This window comes from Convolutriloba macropyga, chromosome 8 (genome assembly GCF_964194025.1).
Source record: "Convolutriloba macropyga chromosome 8, txConMacr16.3, whole genome shotgun sequence".
Classification (NCBI taxonomy): domain Eukaryota; kingdom Metazoa; phylum Xenacoelomorpha; order Acoela; family Convolutidae; genus Convolutriloba; species Convolutriloba macropyga.
Genome location: NC_134475.1, coordinates 16,836,878 through 16,856,241, shown reverse-complemented (window position 1 = coordinate 16,856,241; position 19,364 = coordinate 16,836,878). Strand labels below are relative to the sequence as shown.

Genomic DNA, 19,364 nt, shown 5'->3' with positions numbered 1-19,364 from the left:
AGGATGGTTATCTTGCAAGATCTTGCAAGAATCTCGCAAGAATCTTGCAGCACTATACATCATCTTGCAAGATTCTTGTAAGGTAACCGTCCTTTTTCTTTTACATTTTTCGACGTGTATCTTGCAACATTCTTGTAAGATTCGTGCAAGATAAACGTCCGGATCTTCCATCTTGCAAGATTAGCGTTATTTGCAAGAATCTTACAAGATCTTGCAAGACACACGTTATTTGCAAGAATCTTGCAAGATCTTGCAAGATAACCATCCTCGCTCGTCTAGGGCATTCAGATTTTGTTATTCATGATGTTTGTTATAAAATCAGAAATAAAACTGAAATTTCAAAATATTTTGAATGAGCAATTTTGTGAATGAAAATAGCGTTTAACAGCTATTAGATACCAGTTAACACACGCTACCCGAATCCAATAATAATCTTGCGTCTACCTTTGTGAAGAATATGGACATATTCAGTGCTCATGATTTTGTGAAACCCGGGTCGAATGTCCTCCCTAAAATCCTCCCATTTTGATGTAAGAGTGGGGGGGGGTCAATTTGTTTATTGGGGGTAAATTGATGTAAGAGTATGGGGGTAATTTATTCAGAGGGGGTAAAATGATGTAAGAGTTGGGTTGCAATGGGAGGACTTTTGAGGAATTACGCCCCCTGACTGAAAGTGCCATGTAAGAGTGGGCTGCAATGGGCTGCAATGGGAGGACTTTTCAGGAATTACCCCCCCCCTGACTGAAATTGCCATGTAAGAGTGGGCTGCAATGGGCTTCAATGGGAGGACTTTTCATGAATTACCCCCCCCCCCCCGACTGAAATTGCCATGTAAGAGTGGGCTGCAATGGGCTGCAATGGGAGGACTTTTCAGGAATTACCCCCTGACTGAAATTGTCGTGTAAGAGTGGGCTGCAATGGGCTGCAATGGGAGGACTTTTGAGGAATTACGCCCCCTGACTGAAATTGCCATGTAAAAGTGGGCTGCAATGGGCTGCAATGGGAGGACTTTTCAGGAATTACCCCCTGACTGAAATTGCCATGTAAGAGAGGGCTGCAATGGGCTGCAATGGGAGGAATTTTCAGGAATTACCCCACCCATGACTGAAATTGCCATGTAAGAGTGGGCTGCAATGGGAGGACTTTTCAGGAATTATCCTTCTCCCGCCCTGGTAAAATGATGTAAGAGTTGGGCTGCCAAGGGTGGTAAAATGGTTTAAGAGTGAGGGGGTAATTTGTTCATAGGGGGTAAAATGATGCAAGAGTCGGGCTGCCAAGGGGGGTAAAATGGTGTAAGAATGAGGGGGTATTTTGTTCAGAGGGGGTAAAATGATGTAAGAGTCGGGCTGCTGGGGGGGGGGTAAAAAGATGTAAGAGTTCGGCTGCCAAGGGGTTAAAATGGTGTAAGATTGTGGGTATAATTTGTTCAGAGGGGGTTTAGTGATGTAAGAGTTGGGCTGCCAAGGGGGGTGAAATGGTGTAAGAGTGAGGGAGTAAATTGTCCAGAGATGGTGAAATAATGTAAGAGTTGGGCTGCCAAGGGGGGTAAAATGTTGTAAGAGTGAGGGGCTAATTTGTCCGGAGGGGGTAACATGAGCTAAGATTTGAGCTGCCAAGGGGTTAAAATGGTGTAAGAGTTGGGCTGCCACTGGGGGTAAAATGGTGTAAGAGTGAGGGGGTTATTCATTCAGAGGGGGTTTAATGATGTAAGAGTTGGGCTGTCAAGGGGGGTAAAATTGTGTAAGAGTGAAGAGGCAAAATGATGTAAGAGTTGGGCTGCCAAGGGGGGTAAAAGGTTGTAAGATTGAGGGGGTAATATGTTCAGAGGGGGTAAAATGATGTAATAGTTGGGCTGCCAATGGGGATAAAATGGTGTAAGAGTGAGGGGCTAATTTGTTCAGAGGGTGTAAAGTGATGTAAGAGTTTGGCTGCCAAGGGGGGTAAAATGGTGTAAGAGTGAGGGGGTGAATTATTCAGAGGGGGTTTAATGGTGTAAGAGTTGGGCAGCCAAGGGGGGTGAAATGGTGTAAGAGTGAGGGAGTAAATTGTCCAGAGATGGTGAAATAATGTAAGAGTTGGGCTGCCAAGGGGGGTAAAATGTTGTAAGAGTGAGGGGCTAATTTGTCCGGAGGGGGTAACATGAGCTAAGATTTGAGCTGCCAAGGGGTTAAAATGGTGTAAGAGTTGGGCTGCCACTGGGGGTAAAATGGTGTAAGAGTGAGGGGGTTATTCATTCAGAGGGGGTTTATTGATGTAAGAGTTGGGCTGTCAAGGGGGGTAAAATTGTGTAAGAGTGAAGAGGTAAAATGATGTAAGAGTTGGGCTGCCAAGGGGGGTAAAAGGTTGTAAGATTGAGGGGGTAATATGTTCAGAGGGGTAAAATGATGTAATAGTTGGGCTGCCAATGGGGATAAAATGGTGTAAGAGTGAGGGGCTAATTTGTTCAGAGGGTGTAAAGTGATGTAAGAGTTTGGCTGCCAAGGGGGTAAAATGGTGTAAGAGTGAGGGGGTGAATTATTCAGAGGGGGTTTAATGATGTAAGAGTTGGGCAGCCAAGGGGGGTGAAATGGTGTAAGAGTGAGGGGGTAAATTGTCCAGAGATGGTGAAATAATGTAAGAGTTGGGCTGCCAAGGGGGGTAAAATGTTGCAAGAGTGAGGGGCTAATTTGTCCGGAGGGGGTAACATGAGCTAAGATTTGAGCTGCCAAGGGGTTAAAATGGTGTAAGAGTTGGGCTGCCACTGGGGGTAAAATGGTGTAAGAGTGAGGGGGTTATTTGTCCAGAGGGGGTAAAATGATGTAAGAGTTGGGCTGCCACTGGGGGTAAAAATGTGTAAAAGTGAGGGGGTTATTCGTTCAGAGGGGGTTTAATGATGTAAGAATTGGGCTGTCAAGGGGGGTAAATGGTTGTAAGATTGAGGGGGTAATATGTTCAGAGGTGGTAAAATGATGTAATAGTTGGGCTGCCACTGGGGGTAAAATGGTGTAAGAGTGAGGGGGTTATTCATTCAGAGGGGGTTTAATGATGTAAGAGTTGGGCTGTCAAGGGGGGTAAAATTGTGTAAGAGTGAAGAGGTAAAATGATGTAAGAGTTGGGCTGCCAAGGGGGGTAAAAGGTTGTAAGATTGAGGGGGTAATATGTTCAGAGGGGTAAAATGATGTAATAGTTGGGCTGCCAATGGGGATAAAATGGTGTAAGAGTGAGGGGCTAATTTGTTCAGAGGGTGTAAAGTGATGTAAGAGTTTGGCTGCCAAGGGGGTAAAATGGTGTAAGAGTGAGGGGGTGAATTATTCAGAGGGGGTTTAATGATGTAAGAGTTGGGCAGCCAAGGGGGGTGAAATGGTGTAAGAGTGAGGGGGTAAATTGTCCAGAGATGGTGAAATAATGTAAGAGTTGGGCTGCCAAGGGGGGTAAAATGTTGCAAGAGTGAGGGGCTAATTTGTCCGGAGGGGGTAACATGAGCTAAGATTTGAGCTGCCAAGGGGTTAAAATGGTGTAAGAGTTGGGCTGCCACTGGGGGTAAAATGGTGTAAGAGTGAGGGGGTTATTTGTCCAGAGGGGGTAAAATGATGTAAGAGTTGGGCTGCCACTGGGGGTAAAAATGTGTAAAAGTGAGGGGGTTATTCGTTCAGAGGGGGTTTAATGATGTAAGAATTGGGCTGTCAAGGGGGGTAAATGGTTGTAAGATTGAGGGGGTAATATGTTCAGAGGTGGTAAAATGATGTAATAGTTGGGCTGCCAAGGGGGATAAAATGGTGTAAGAGTGAGGGGGTAATTTGTTCTGAGGTGGTAAAACGATGTAAGAGTGAGGGGGTAATTTGTTGAGATGGGGCAATTCTAGCAAGTTTTATTCATATATATAGACCGTCAAGAATTGGACAAGCTTTGATGGTCTGGAGGATAAGGCAACGCAGTTGAGGGTACAGAGGTTGTGGGTTCAAGACTGGCAGTCTTCAGGTATGGGGGCTAAAAAAATGTAAGATTTAGGGGGTAAAATGATGTAAGAGTTGGGCTGCCAGGGGGGGTAAAATGATGTAAGAGTGTGGCTGCCGAGGGGGGTAAAATGATGTAAGAGTGGGGCTGCAATGGGAGGTTTTTTTTAGGAAAATGCAGCTCAAAACTCCTACATCTTTTTGGGCTGCATTGGGCTTCCAAGGGGGATAAAATGGTGTAAGAGTGAGGGGTAAAAGACAAATTAACTCCCCGCTCTTACAGCTTTTTGGTCTGCCAAGGGGAGTAAAATGGTGTAAGAGTAAGGGGGTAAAAGACAAATTACCCCCGAACTCTTACATTGTTTTACCCCCCCTTGCCAGACCAAAAAAGATGTAAGATTGGGGGGTTAATTTGTCTTTTACCCCCTCACTCTTACACCATTTTACCCCCCTTTGAAGCCCAATGCAGCCCAAAAAGATGTAAGAGTTTTGAGCTGCATTTTCCTAAGAAATCCTCCCATTGCAGCCCCACTCTTACATCATTTTGGGCGGAAAAATTCAACCCGGGAATTGATTGTTTTCCATAATAGCTACTTAATGGTCACCAGATAAAGCATATTTAGAATCATGTTGCGTGTGATATATGTTAAAAGACTTTTTCATATCCTCATTTGTTGATAATTTTTGTTGTTCGTTTTCAGCTTTGTTAACACATTAACACAAGAACGTGTTTGGTTTAGGTGGATTACTGAATTTGTGCTTCAAAAACTCTTCGACAAAATTATTCGCTTTTTCACAATTGAGAAAACGTGCAGGAGATTTCTATAATAACACAGTGACCACAACTAGCCACGATAGGGGTCCTCTTGGGCGGTCTTCCTTCGTTATCCTGAACTTTTACAATTAGATTTCTTAGCTGGTGGATGCATTGTATAGTCATGAATAATGATGCAGGCGAATGTTTTACATTAAATTTTCAAATAGAAATCAATGCCATTTCCATTGTGCCAAAGTTAAGGCGCGTTTTGCTTTCTTCCATTTTTAGAACATTCCTCTCCTCATTGTAAATGCGTGTTGAGCAACTTGGCTATGAAAAACATTTTTAATAATCGCATTTTCTAATGTACGCTAAAGGTTCTCTTTGGGTTTTCATTTCAACAGTTTGCGCTTTCAAAATATATAAGGTTTGAAAATAACATTTTTTTGCTCGACGAACAAGTTCAATGCCGCCCACAGTTTGCAATAATTAGTTTTGTCGACTTCTGTTTTCGAATTCTGAGTACTGAAAACACGGTAGCCTTCGCGAGCTAAACCAAAATATGGCAGTGATCCGACCTAGTTTTTCGGTCCAAATTTGACACTCTGGTTCGACTTTTGCGTTGCTAATCGTAATTTCTTCCTCATGTAATGACTCTTCGGCTAGTGTGAGTGTAGTGATTGCATCTCCGATCAGATTTTCGATATAGAATCCTTCTTCATCCAAAATGGTCATTTTGTTGTGACCTTCCACCATTTTTCATCTGAGTGGTGATTGCTGGGTGGTTTGGTTCCCCAGGATTGATTTACCCAAATCTCTGAACAATAATTGCGTCATTTTATACGCTTACTATAGCATTTAGTTATTGAGTAAGGAACCAGCAAACCGTCATCTGATGTTGACATGCGATGAGAGTCTACGTTGCTCGGTTGATTTTTCAAACTTGATGCAAATGCACGCTGAATTTATTGAGTACTCCTGCCTAGCGAATCCTCAGATGATAAAGATTTAAAAAACACTGAATTTCCAAATGAGTATAAATAGGTCAGGGAACCTAAAAATAACACAAATGGCAGCGTAAAGATATAACATAAATTATAAATAAATTATAAGTTACAGATAAAAGATTTTCTTCTCTAAGTAGAAGAGACAAATTCTAAGCTCACATGTGACAATAGAAACTCACAAATGAAGCATTAGTTAAACCTAAAAGTTATTCTGATTTTAAAAAGGGCGATAATTTCTTACGTGAACAAAAATGAACAGACTATGGAAGATTAAATAAGATCAGGCTGAACAAATTTGAATTACTTAGAGTCCAACAAAGTAACGTAAACTTTTTTTTGCGTTTCTGGTAAATATAACTATCCTTGTATTAGTGTACCAAAGTCTTTTGAGTTGGACATTGACCAGACCGAACCGACCAAAATTCGCTATTAGTCTCAGAGGGAAGGCGCGACCAAAACTTTTCCAGATCTATAGGTTGGGTTCCCAACGGACCCTTCTGTCCGCGACCCAATTCGGTCTGGCCAATACCTCTCTTGTGTCGCTGATCTACTCCTGGGTAGGGTAAATTATCTTTCATGATATGATACATAGGACTTTTGTTTACTGATTTAGTTACTGATTTAATATGCTCATAACTTTTTGGTGTTTGCTTGCTTGGTTACCCAAATTAAATTTCTAAAATTAAAATTTTTTTTTCACTTTTTTGTCCACTTTAAACAAAATTAGTTTTCGGTTTTTAATTTATCGCCAAAACGTACTTTTCTCTAGTCGAATTCAACGGTTTTTGTCACTATTAAACAAACGTGAGAATATTCGTTTTTCGACGATTCGACAAAAAAAATTGTATGATGGGCACTACCAAATACAATACTGGCGAAAACAACAACCACCGATAAAAGACTGGACTTCTTACAAAACAAACCGATGAAATCCTTCAAAATTGATCAGAATCCTCGCTTCGTATTACGTCGTTTTCGTCGCATTCTTCACAAAATGACGCCAGATGCTTGCACACAGCAGTTGTTCTTCTCTATCTGAGAATTCTGTCTTTCGTCAGCTCAATCGTGCTACTGTTTGCCAAATGTAAATCCCGTAGCTTGTATTCCTGCTAAAAGTGAAACTACTATTTTTTTAACAAAATTTTTTCGTCCGTAAACCTACAATATTGCTGTAAACGGTTATTTGTAGGACCATCATCATAATTCAAGCAAAAAAAGTAAACTGCGAAGGTTTGTCATAATTTTTCACAATATGGTGCAATTTGTTGGCGACACTTCTCAGTTTTCGCCTCAGCTAACCCAGTTTGGTTCTCCTATGGTTTCCTTTTTGACAGCCAGTCATTTTGTCATGGCAGTGAGAAGTATTGTCTGGGCGTCACATGTTGTATCCATACGAGCCCCTCCACTATACTTACTCAAAATCTCTTCCTGATTCTTTCATTTGAAAATTATACATCCAACATTTTAGAAGGCAAGTAGCAGACCTTTTAGGAAAGTTTAATATCTATTGAATTTATGTATATATCTCAGTAGCAAAGATAATTCAGGTTTTCACAAAATTTCAGCAAAAATTTTACGAAATCTTGAGTGTTATCTGTATTTAGGGTTGAAACCGATACGATTTTTTTTTAATTTTTAAACCCAAAGTTTCCAATATTGTAATGCCACATACTGATACCATTATTTTAAATTTCACTCAAAGTAAACTATAATTTAAATTTCACTTTCAATGAATTTTAGTTTCAATTTCTTTTTGTATTCCCGTTTTTTATTAATTGAAATTGTAATTGAGGTAAGAAAAAATATACCAATTTCAATTCACTTATACCGCTAAGTATACCACCATATATGCCGATTTTAATGAAACTTTCAAATTTAGCTATTTGAAACAATTTTTTTGTTTTTTTTAAAGTAAAACATATTGTTTTGCTCTTTTATGAGATTATGATTTTCTGAATATTTAATAATAATAATAATTTGTTTTTGGAACAGACAAACAAAATAAATGTATATATTTTTACACTTTTTGTATACACACATACTGAACCGAGAGAACACCAAAAGGCAGTGTTGCCTCGTCATGTGGTGCCTCATGAAGCAGAAAATTAAACATCTTGATTTATTTCAATCATTTGGTTCGGAAAAACATGAAGAGGAAAAAAACTCAGTAGAAACCTTCTAGCAAATCAATACTGCTTAATATAAAGTTATCACGGAACCGATCAGCAAAATCTTTACAACCTATTATAGACAGTTTTGCTATTTCTTCAAGGAAACCGGGTTGAAATTTTAGTACTTTAACCAACAGTTTTCTGGCTCTTGTTGAAATGATCTTACTGTTAATCGGTCCTTAATACAAAAACTTTAAAGTGTTTTGCGCATATTCTCTGTGTTTTAATTTTGTTTAAATCGTTCATTCTCAAAAAAGCATTTTTTCTACTGCACTTAATTAACTCCCTTATTTTTTAAATAACTAATTGCAATAGCTCATATAAATGTAACTCTTCTATTTTATAAAATATTGCTGCAATTCTGAAGTTTTCAATTGACACAAATTTACGTTTCCCATATATAATTCTCACTAGATGTTTGATTTTGTTATTAAGTTTCCTGATCTCACTCTTTGCAGCTGTACCATAGACTAAAACTCCATACTGTAAGATCGGTTGCACATAAGTTTTGTAAGCAAAAATTAGTTGATTTTTGTGTAAGACAGTTCTCAGCTTATAGAATGTAGCACAAAAACATTCATTTTATGAATCGAATACTGATTGTGAGCTTTTTAATTTAGTTTTTTGTCAATCAAGATTCCAAGATACTTCAACTATTTTTTTGTTTTTAGTGTGATTTCTATTAATTGATATTTGATTGCTTTTGTTTCCACTCTCTTTTGAAAACTGAATAAAAAATGTTTTATCGAAATTCACAGTTAACTTATTTTGTCCAACCAATCAATTGTTTGTTTCAGGCCTAAGACAAGCTGACTAAGAACTGCTTGACTGAGTTGAATAAAAGCTGAGTCATCGGCGTAAGGGGTCATCGTTAGGTTCGCTGTAGCCTCCGGAAGATAGTTTACATACAAGATAGACAGTAATGGTCCCAAAATTGAGCCTTGAGGTACACCTATCCATTAGGGTAAAAAGAGGATTCAGTGTCTCCGCAACGTATTTTTGTTCTCTGTTTGTTAGATAGCTTTTTAGTAAGGTATTGATAGGTCCACGGAATCCCATTCTCCACAACTTTTCAACGAGAATTGAATGATCTACTGTATCAAATGCCTTTTTTTAGTTCAGAAAGATTGCATATGTTGAAGTTGCTGGTTTGTTTATATTGTATCTGATTGAGTCTACAACTGATATGAAGGCATCTATGGTGCCTAGTTTTGATCGAAAACCAAAATGATTGTTGTGCAGTTGATTTGCATGTTTGAGAAAACTGATCATTCTTATATAGAAAATCATTTCGAAGACTTTCGATATGGTAGGTAATAATGAAATTGGTCTGTAATTATTAGCTTCAGAAGCGTTTCCAGACTTAAAAATTGGGACAAGAACTGCCCTCTTCAAGCAGTCCGGGAATGTTTGTGCTTTCAGTGCTTTGATTTTGAGAAATGTCAGTGTGTCTAAAATACCGAAAAGTAATGACTGTATTACAAAAACACTTATCTCAAAACAGTCACTTGTGTATTTTGTTATTAGTGATATTACAATTTTTTCAACCTCATTAATGGTAACATTTGGAAGATACATTGATCAGCACACTTGCGGAATATTGTCAGGATTCTAATTGCCATTACATTTTTCGTTCATTTCCTCTGCGACAGAAGTAAAAAACTGTTTAAACTCATGACACTGCTCGACAGTCAAATTTGGCTTTGATCCAAATTTTTTGCCGATTAGAAGATTAATTGTTTTGAAAAAGTATTTTTTATTTGAATTGCTTTCGGCACTAATTAGTGTTTGAAATTGTAATTGTTTCTTTTTGTCGACAATTTTTCTTAGCCGTCTTTTTGCAGCGCAATAACGCTCCCAAATTTCCAGTGAACAATCAATTTTGTAATGTTTATACAAAAGATGTTTTTTGTTAGACAAATTTTTGAATTGGTTGTCAACCCAATTTTTATTTTGTCCTGGTGTTTTAATTTTCTCTGGAAGAAATTTATTTACTATTTCCTGGATTATTAAGTTAAAGTGTTCAAAGTATGAGTGTATATCCTTCGTTTCAAATATTTTTTGGAATTTTGCATCTCAGTAAGCGTCAGAAATTTCAGTTTTTCTATCGATTCGCGGTTTTTCAGCAAATCCCAGCTGAAATAACGGGTAGTTTTCCAATTTTCCATTGTTCCGATTGCAACTCTCGGTACCGTTAGAGTCTAATGGTCAGTAATTGATGCCTCTAAAATCTCTATTTGAAATTTTTTTCTGAGTAGATGACATACATAACTGAACTATTAAGCTCAATTTCTCTCGTTGGTTTGTTTGAGTTCAAACATTGCAAAGCAAAACAGCTGAGACTATTTTGAAGATTAGTTTTTTCTGCTTGATTCCCTGCTGTGATCAATGTTAACGTCACCACATAGAATATTTATGTCATCTGGTTGTAAGTAGATATCTCCAAGATGGTTTTCAAGCGCAATCAAGGAATCGTTTACAGGAGCATTAGGTTTCATGTCAACAGCCGTTATATAGATAGCAACGGCTCCGGAGTTCTTGGCTGTTAAAATTTGCATATTACTTTTTTGTGTTTTTTGTGCAGTTTCATCACTACTCCCTTCTTTGAGATAATAGCAACCCCACCCTCTCTCTGTTGACGGTTGCATGTTAACGGTTCATTATATCCGTCAAATTTAAACAGGTGATTTGTATAATTGCCCGATAACCATGTTTCAGTCAAGCAAAGAAAAGATAGCAGTGAATTCAACGATTTTATTAGAATCTGCAGCTCATCAATAGAGACCTTCAGCTCATCAATCATAGAGACCTTATGTTTTGAAGAAGTGGACTATGTGTTGAAGACATCGTTGTTTGTTGAAAAGAATGTAGCGATTGGCTTTTGCCCGTTATGAATTTTACCTATTTTTTTCTGCTGTTTCCCTTATTTTGAATTCAATTGTTAATTACAATGTGGTGGTCATCTGCGTACAAGAAGAGCGGATATCGCTCAACTTGGCAGAAAAACCATCACTCACTTTTCAGAAAGTTCAGTGCGGAGGTCGCAGCTGAATTGTCTGAAAATGATGAGAAGAAAAATACTTGAATTTAGGTTGGACAATGTGGATGTCGCACTCAGGGTGTAATATTTTTTTTAATTTCCTCAGACAGCAAGAGGAGCGGATATCGGTATTCTTGTTACCCTTTAGAAAAAAAGAAAGCGAAAGAAAAAAAGGTACGTTGAAGATCGTCTAAAATATATCCAATTAACTAGCCAATTTGCGAATCAGTTTTAAATACGAAGCGCTTATGTTTAAAGGAGACTAATCATTTTCTGCTTCGCACCATATTTTAAGTAAGTTAGTTTATCAGATACACGAATCAAAAATCTTTTTGAAATGGTCTCAACAAATAAATACACAGACATGATTTTGTATTTGGTTCACTGTTCTAGTTTATTGTTGGTTGACTCGTTTCATGCCGGGAGAACAAATTGATTTCCCATTGTTGTCTTTCTCCAGTTTGCGCTTATCACTGGCATCTCTACGTTTGATAGCGTTTGGAACATTAGCAAGATCACTCGTATAATTGATACGACGATAAACAATCGTGTTGTTAGCCTTCGATACCAGAACAGAAACTTTGCAGTTGTTTGTTGAAGTTATGAAACTTTGTTTCTGAGCTTCATTTTTCAATTCAGCATCAACTTTTGGCAAGTGCTCGTTAATATAAATGTTTCAATCGTTTATCTTGTTTTTCATTTTCTTTAATGATTTGCGTGACTTGTATACATTGTTCTTATCGTCAAAGTAAATGAATTTGACGATAACTGGTGGCAATACAAAATCATTTCCAGTCCCCAGGAGTATATGGCAAGCTTTTATTCTCATTTCACGCAGTTCTATTCTGAGATTTTTTTCAAAGAACCAGAGAATGTCGAGAAGTACGTTGTTGCTTCGTTGCGCATCAAATGGTGGATTACAAATTTCCAACGTGTTTTTTTTACTGTATGGCTCCTGAGCACGAATTCGTTCTTGCAAATTTTTTGCTCAGTTTCAAGTTTTTCTATCCTCGTTTCATATCAAAAATTTTCTCCCTTTAATTCATCTAATTGCCCTTGTAATTCATTAACCTGTTCTTGTAGCGAATTTTTCCCCGTAATTGCATCTCTTCTAGTTGATCCCCGTTTGTGTTAGTTGCCATTTTTGAGTTGTTTCTTCTTCAACAGTAGAAAACGAATAAAAGGTTAAAAAAATAAAAAAATGTTTAAGTAAGATTTTGATATTTTGTTTACTCAGCTTTTGCTTGTGTGATTCTGGGGTACTCACGAACTCTACCAAATTTCCCCTGCAAATATTTCCCATACTCTTGTTCAAAAAATCTCAAGTCTGAAGCAAGCTTTAATTTTCTTTATAACAGTTATTCAGTGGCAGTCTTGTGTTTGGAAAAAAAATGTCACCGTGATCATATTTTTGACAAAGTTGCAAGTATCCGATAACCAGATTTAATCGAAAAATTTTCCGATATTTTAATCTATGTGTCAGAATTATATCATTATTTTTTATTTCTGCTTGATATTCTGTGTGTAAGAAGACACAAAAAGTTTGCTAATTTTACCCAAACTTGAATTTCAAGAAAGACCGAATGAAAAACAGCGCACGTCATTCTTTCACAAAAAGTTCAACAATTAGTTTATTGAAATTAAAAATTCATTTGACGGGAGAGTCTTAAACTTGATTTATTAAACAAAATTTCTATACAAAACAAAATTTCTATACAAAACATGTTTCTATGGACAATTTTTTTTTCAATTTTAAATGCTTCTTATTTTTCACCAAAAATTTTTTTCTGCTAGATGCCATTAAAAAAAAGTTTTACGGCAAAAAAGGCATCGCGGATGCTAATAAAAGATGAAGCAAAAAGAATTTCAGTAAATTAAGGTAAACAAAACTGTCAAGTAAATATGTGGATACTATTCATAATGCCGCAAAAAATAAATCAAAAGAAACAAAACTAGCAAAAAACAATCAGAAATGGCAGTATGTATTTTACAGACAGTAAAAGAGTACAAAATTTTGCAGCCCTTTTTTCATTGACTGGTCTCGGCAATCAATCATATCTTTTTAGAAGCCTTACGAAAAAACTTGCTATTATATTAGCAAGTAACGTTTCTTAGATAATAAGCGGCTGTTGAAGCGGCTGCCGGTTTACTGGAAAAGTAATTCTCCTAATAGGTTCCTGCGAGCCCTTCTGAAGCACAGAGAGGGCTACAGACATTTTTTTTCGCAGAGTGCCTAAAATTGATCGAAATTTGTTTTTTGTCAATATCAATATTTGTCTCTTTTTGTTGAATTTTTTGTTGTGAACAAGTATCTCTTCCGAAAAAATTGTTGACATCCAAACAATATAATTAGTTTCATATGCAGTTCTTGAGCAAATTGTGTGCGCAAAAACCTATTGAACAGAAAGTAAATTTTGCGGAAAGAAAAGTAAGATGCAAAGGTCAAGAATGCTGTCGAGAACCTCTGCAACTTTTTAGTCGCAGCAAATCAATGCTGCTAATTTGTTATTAATAGACAAATTTATCTCAAATTTTTTTTACTGTTGAGCATTCTCAGTGGCTTGGAATGATAGCATATGTTTCAATTTAGGAAATCATATCTTATAAATTTATATTGAGATAACTGCGCCACGATTGTTTTATTGTTATTAATTTTTTGTTTTGTGGAGCCGATTGTCACGTGGTCGTAAATCTGGGCTAAACTTGGAAATTAGCTAAACTGTCCAAAAAATGCGTATAAGCAAAATATGCATGTATCAATATTTGAACTAATCACAAGAAGTTTACTTCTCTCCCTAATTTCTGTTAATTTCCCGGGTTGCCCCCATAGTTCAAAAAGTTACAAAATAACAACTTCATATTATGGCTTCTATGGAAAGTTGTAATCATAGAACTTTCATAGTATGAAAGTTGTAAATTAACAAACTTTTAGATAAATCATGAAAAGGGCTAAAACAAAGCACAAACAGTGTGTTTCAAAAAAATAAATAGAAAAAATTAGAAATTAGGATTCTCTGCAAATTAGGATGAATCGACAAATTTTTGTACCCAGGCTGTTTGGTTTTGAAAACTGCACAAATCATAGGTATATGTGACAAAATTTTTTCAATTTTTTTTGCAATTTTGTGAGAATTAAGCAGTACTAGTTTTCTGTATGCTTTTGAAAATATATCTGTATATCTTTTTAAAAAAATAACAAATCTATTCCTTCAATGATTTTAAAAAGTTTTTGTAATGCATTGCTTATGAAAAAAATTTAAATTAAGAGAATCGTAGTTTGGTGCCATCGTGGTCAATTAAAAATATTAAACACTTAAACCTCGATCAGATTCCCAGATTAGCAGCACTTTGGATTATTTCTCTTCTTTTGGTAATTTAATTGAAACAAAATTCGATGATCTCCCCTCTCATAGGGCGAGGTAAATATTGGATAAGAGTCTGTACGCCCTCTCTTTGGGTGGCAAGAATTCATCCGAAAAACACTTTCGAACCGTAAAAGATCAACTACTTTCCATTACTTTTAGTTTCCTGGCGTGACAAAGAAGAAAACCTAAAAGTTGAGAATGCCTCTACGCGTGATCTGTTTGGCCGTTGCTTTGATGCTGTTGAGACGGACATTACAAATTGGAGGTCAAGAGAATTGTCCGAATGGGGCTACTTTTCTGGAGGGTGCTGGGGACTACTGCTATGTACACTTGATCAAGGAGGGTGTGGTCGCACGTTCAGAGGCTGCAATTACTTGTTATGACACCTTTAAAGGACAACTTGTAGACGTCAAAAACAAGGTGAGCTGTACCAATACACTCACATGCGATTGAGGTTCCGGCCGGAAAAATGTAAGAAATGCGTTGAATAGCGGTGAGAAAAATATGTTTTCACCGCAAGACCTTAAGGTTTGTTGACGTTGAATGCGGTGAATTTAGCCATGACTTTGCCCAAGAACTCCATATAATTTCAAAAATGCACATTTGAATTATCTTGCTATATAGCATTAAATGACGTGTAATAGCTGTCAGAAAAGCAAGGGAGCATAATAGGTTTATCAGTCAATGTATATTGAATAATTGTAGGAATTGCTGTGAAAGTTGTGAAAATTTCTGTTTACTGCACTTAAATATTTTACAACAATGCATTAGTTTTAGCAATAATTTTAATTGTGTTCCACCGCAATTTTTATTGCCACTATGACTCTCAAACTAATTTTGTTCATATTTTTCAGCAATTTTTATGTTTTTATTATTTTGTTATTCAAATGTTTTACCAATTTTTAACTTTTTGCCTTTTAGCCAAAATTTTACCATTTTCAACATGTTGGTCTATTCTTCGTTTTATCATGGTGCTTTAGAATAATTATATGCTGTTGTCCGAATTAGTATACGAGCAACTAATGATTTTGTTGAACTTAAAACTAATTTTTATATTATTGTTCTTTATGGCTATTTTGTTTTCAAATACTAATAATGGCAGGCCTCAGAGAATTTCTAACGAGCTCCAAACTGATCTAAAATCTGTTCTCCATTTCCAGTTTTTACAATTGACTATTTTTAAACTATTTGCGTCAGTAAAAGTTTGGTATATCTTTGAGTTCTGGCTGTGAATATTTTTTTAAGTTTAATAATATTAGTGTTTCTTAGACGTAAAATTGTTGCTAGCGAATATTTCTAAAAGATTGAGAATATTTGAGTTTGGTGTCTTTTTATCTTTCTTTCATTGGTTTTTTTGGTGAATTTTATTTTTTAAAATAATATATATCTATCACTCGGATTGTTAATGAGGCGTAATGATTTCCTGGGAAATTTTAATTGAAGCTTCTGACTGTGTCTATTTAATAGCCAATGCTCATTAACCTTGTTTCAACGAAAAAAAGAAACCATGGAAAAAAGAGGCCCTCATTATTGTATTGGCGACTTCTAACTTGCTCTCATCCAGAGAAAGATATAGCTGATTCATAATCCGATGTGGCTGCTTGTTCTCATTGCTCAATTTTGAAAACTTCCGTTGATTTGCGATCAAATTTTCAATATTTATCCCCGAATTGTTGAGAAAGCGTTGTTTTTTAAGGGTCTTTCTGATTTGTTTGTTTTGCACATATAGCTCACTCATGACTTAGTTTGTGATAATCTACCTGGGTGAGCTCTATTGGGTGCAAACCTTTTGTATACGCGTCACTTCTTTTCTTAGCAACCTTTCAAAATTTACAAAATGGTTTCAAACAAAAATTTTATGAACAGCTGGAGCTCATAGTTAACCTTTTTCATGAATGAGGCGTATATTTTTCAATAATTTTAGGTGAAAAATGACATCTGACCGCTTTTTGGTGGCCTTGCATTTCAATCGTTTTTATTGAAGTTTCGGTTGGTCAATAATGAAGCAAACTCGAAGCGTATTTGAAAAAAAAATCATAGCACATTCAAAGAAAGGACATATTTTGTATAAATTTGGAGAAAAATTGATTTTTGTCTATATTTATTTTTTTAATCATTTGTTTTTTTCGTTAAAGTTTACTGTGTACAAATGGACAATCATTTCGGTTTCCCAAGACTCAATTGTGTCTCTCTAGATACGTAATTTGACACTGCTGATAATGTTCAACTGACAATTAATTTTTTATAAGTTTTTCTATGATTTCATAACTAACTTGTAAGAACAAGTATTGGATCAGTTCAAAGAGCGATTCTGATAAAGCACACTCATGACTTAGTCCGTGATGATCTACTTGAAACAACCTCTATTTTAGTTTGTATCTTCACTTAAAAATCTATAACCAAAGTTATTTAGAGGTCAATCAAGGTCAAAAACAATGGAATTTTTACTTGAGAGATTTTATATTCTGATTTCTTTCCGAAGAAGAGGCAAACGTTAATTTGTGGATCTCAATTTTCTCTGTTTGGTCAAACATTGTCTTTTCACAAAATAAATTTCTCTATCTACATTGTGCAAAAAAACAATCATTTTCAATTAATGTTTCACGTTCCATTTGTTTTTGCTTCATGTCTAAAGAAGTAAACAAAACTGACTCAATAAAAACTTGATTTTGGTGTCTTTTTATCTTTCTTCCATTGGATTTTTTAGTGAATTTTATTTTCTAAAATGTTATATATCTATCATTCGGATTGTTAATGAGGCGTAATGATTTCCTGGGAAACCTTAGTTGAAGCTTCTGAATGTGTCTATTTGATAGCGAATGCTCATTAACCTTAATTCAAAAAAAAGAAGCTATGAAAAAAAGCGGCCCTCATTATTGTATCGGCGACTTTTAACTTGTTCTCATTCAAAGAAAGATATACCTGATTCAAAATGCGATGTGGCTGCTTGTTCTCATTGCTCAATTTTGAAAACATCCGTTGAATTGCAATCAATTTTTCAATATTTATTCCCGAATTTTTAAGAAAGCGGCGTTTTTATAACGTCTTTCTGATTTGTTTGTTTTGCAGATATAGCTCAGTCATGACTTAGTTTGTGATAATCTACCCGGGTGAGCTCTATTTGAGCTTTTTTTAAATTTAAATTATAATAGTGAGTGCTGAAGTTTTTTAAATTACTTCTGCAGTCACGAACAAATATATTATCAAAACTTTTTAGAGGTCAATCAAGATTAATAACAATGAAACTTATATTTGAGGGAATTTACATTTTGATTTTTGTTTTTGAAAAAGCAGCAAATAATAATTTGTGGATTCCAGCTTTCGTTGTTCTGTTAAATATTGTTTTTTTACTGGATGGATGTGTCTTTCCAAATTGTCCAAAAATGAATGATTTTTAATTAATTTCTCTCGTTCGTTTTTTTTTGTTCAAATTCCAGAGGAGTGATCAAAATTGACTCAATGCAAACCTTTTGTATACGTGTCACTCTTTTTCTTAGCAACCTGTCAAAGTTTACAAATGGTCTCCAACAAAAATTTTATGAATAGCTGGAGCTCATAGTTAACCTTTTTCATGTTTGGGGCGTATAATTTTCAATAACTTTATGTGAAATATGACATCTCACCGTTTTTTGGTGGCCTTTTACTTCAATCGTTTTTTTTGAAGTCTTGGTTGGTCAATAATGAAGCAAATCTGAAGCGAATTACAAAAAAAATTATCGCACATTCAAAAAAGGACATTTTTCGTATAAATTTGGAGAAAAATTGAATTTTGTCTATATTTGTTTTCTTACTCATTTGTTTTTTTTGTTAAAATTTACTGTGTACAAATGGACGATCATTTCGGTTTCCCAAAATTCATATCTGTTTCTCTAGAAACGTAATTGACACTGCTGATAATGTTCAACTGACAATTAATTTTTTAAAAGTTTTTCTATGATTTCATAACTAACTTGTAAGAACAAGTATTGGATAAGTTCAAAGAGCGGTTCTGATATAGCACACTCTTGACTTAGTCCGTGATGATCTACTTGAAATAACCTCTCTTATAGTTTGTATCTTCTCCTAAAAAATTATAACCAAAGTAATTTAGAGGTCAATCAAGTTCAAAAATAATGAAATTTTTACTTGAGAGATTTTATAATTTAATTTTTTCCAAAGAAGTGGCAAACGTTAATTTGTGGATCTCAATTTTTGCTAATTTGTCAAATTTTGTTTTTTCACAAAATAAAATTCTCTATCTACCTTTTGCAAAAAGCAATCAATTTCAATTAATGTTTCTCGTTCCATTTGTTTTTCTTTTATTTCTAAAGGAGTAAACAAAACTGACTCAATTAAAACTTCTTGTTTACGTGTCAGTCCTTTTTCAACAACCTGTCAAAGTTTACAAAATGTGGAGCAATGGGACTAGCAATTGCGATTGTTTTCATCTGAATGGTGCATACACGCTGTTTTCTGAATTTTTCTGTCCGCAGTTAGTGATTGTGTTGACTTTGATTTTAATTTTTTAAAGCTGTGTACAAAAAATGAATATACTATATTGTAATTAGGTCTCAAACCTGAAAGGTCTACTTGAAAATGTAACAAATTATGTTAAGTCTTTTTTTACATTTATTCTAATGATAAGTTTTTTGTGAGCAAAAAAAATTGCAATATTTTAAGATCTGAGTTTAGTTGTTCGACTTTAATTGTAATATAAGATTTCAATGAACTCAGTGTTTGTAAACACAAATTTTATGAAAAGCGGGAGTTCATAGTTAACTTTTTTATGAATTTGATTTACGTTTTTCAAAAATCTAAATGAATTTCGACATCTGACAGCTTTTGTTTTTTTTTGTGGGCACGCACTTCAATATCTTTTTTGAAATCTTGAATGGTCAATAATGAGGCATATCTGAACTTAATTATTTAATGAAAACATATCATACATACAAAAAAGCCCTTTTTCGTATAGTTTTGGTAAAAATTGAATTTTGTCCATATTTGTTTTGTCACCTATTTGGTTTTTTGATAAAAATAATTGTGTATAACTGGATGATTGTTTCAGTTTCTCAAAAAGTCAATTTTTTTCTTTAGAAACGTAATTAACAATGCT

At 35.4% G+C, this 19,364-nt stretch overlaps 2 protein-coding genes across 9 annotated transcripts in view; one reads left to right on the top strand and one right to left on the bottom strand.

Moving 5' to 3' along the window:
• Window positions 1-19,364, bottom strand: part of LOC142343971 (uncharacterized) — a 286,528-nt gene that overhangs the window by 32,571 nt on the left and 234,593 nt on the right. The gene's annotated exons all lie outside the window — the stretch shown is intronic.
• Window positions 1-19,364, top strand: part of LOC142343972 (uncharacterized) — a 244,708-nt gene that overhangs the window by 204,654 nt on the left and 20,690 nt on the right. For 3 of the 4 annotated variants that reach the window (XR_012759233.1, XM_075395392.1, XM_075395391.1), the window contains exon 1: window positions 14,375-14,692. Coding sequence is in view for 2 of the 4 variants with exons in the window: in XM_075395392.1 (XP_075251507.1) it covers window positions 14,471-14,692 (222 nt within the window). In the remaining 2 variants the exon portion in view is untranslated. Of the gene's footprint in view, window positions 1-14,374; window positions 14,693-19,364 lie in introns of those variants that run through there. The other variant, XR_012759234.1, reaches the window with a different exon arrangement.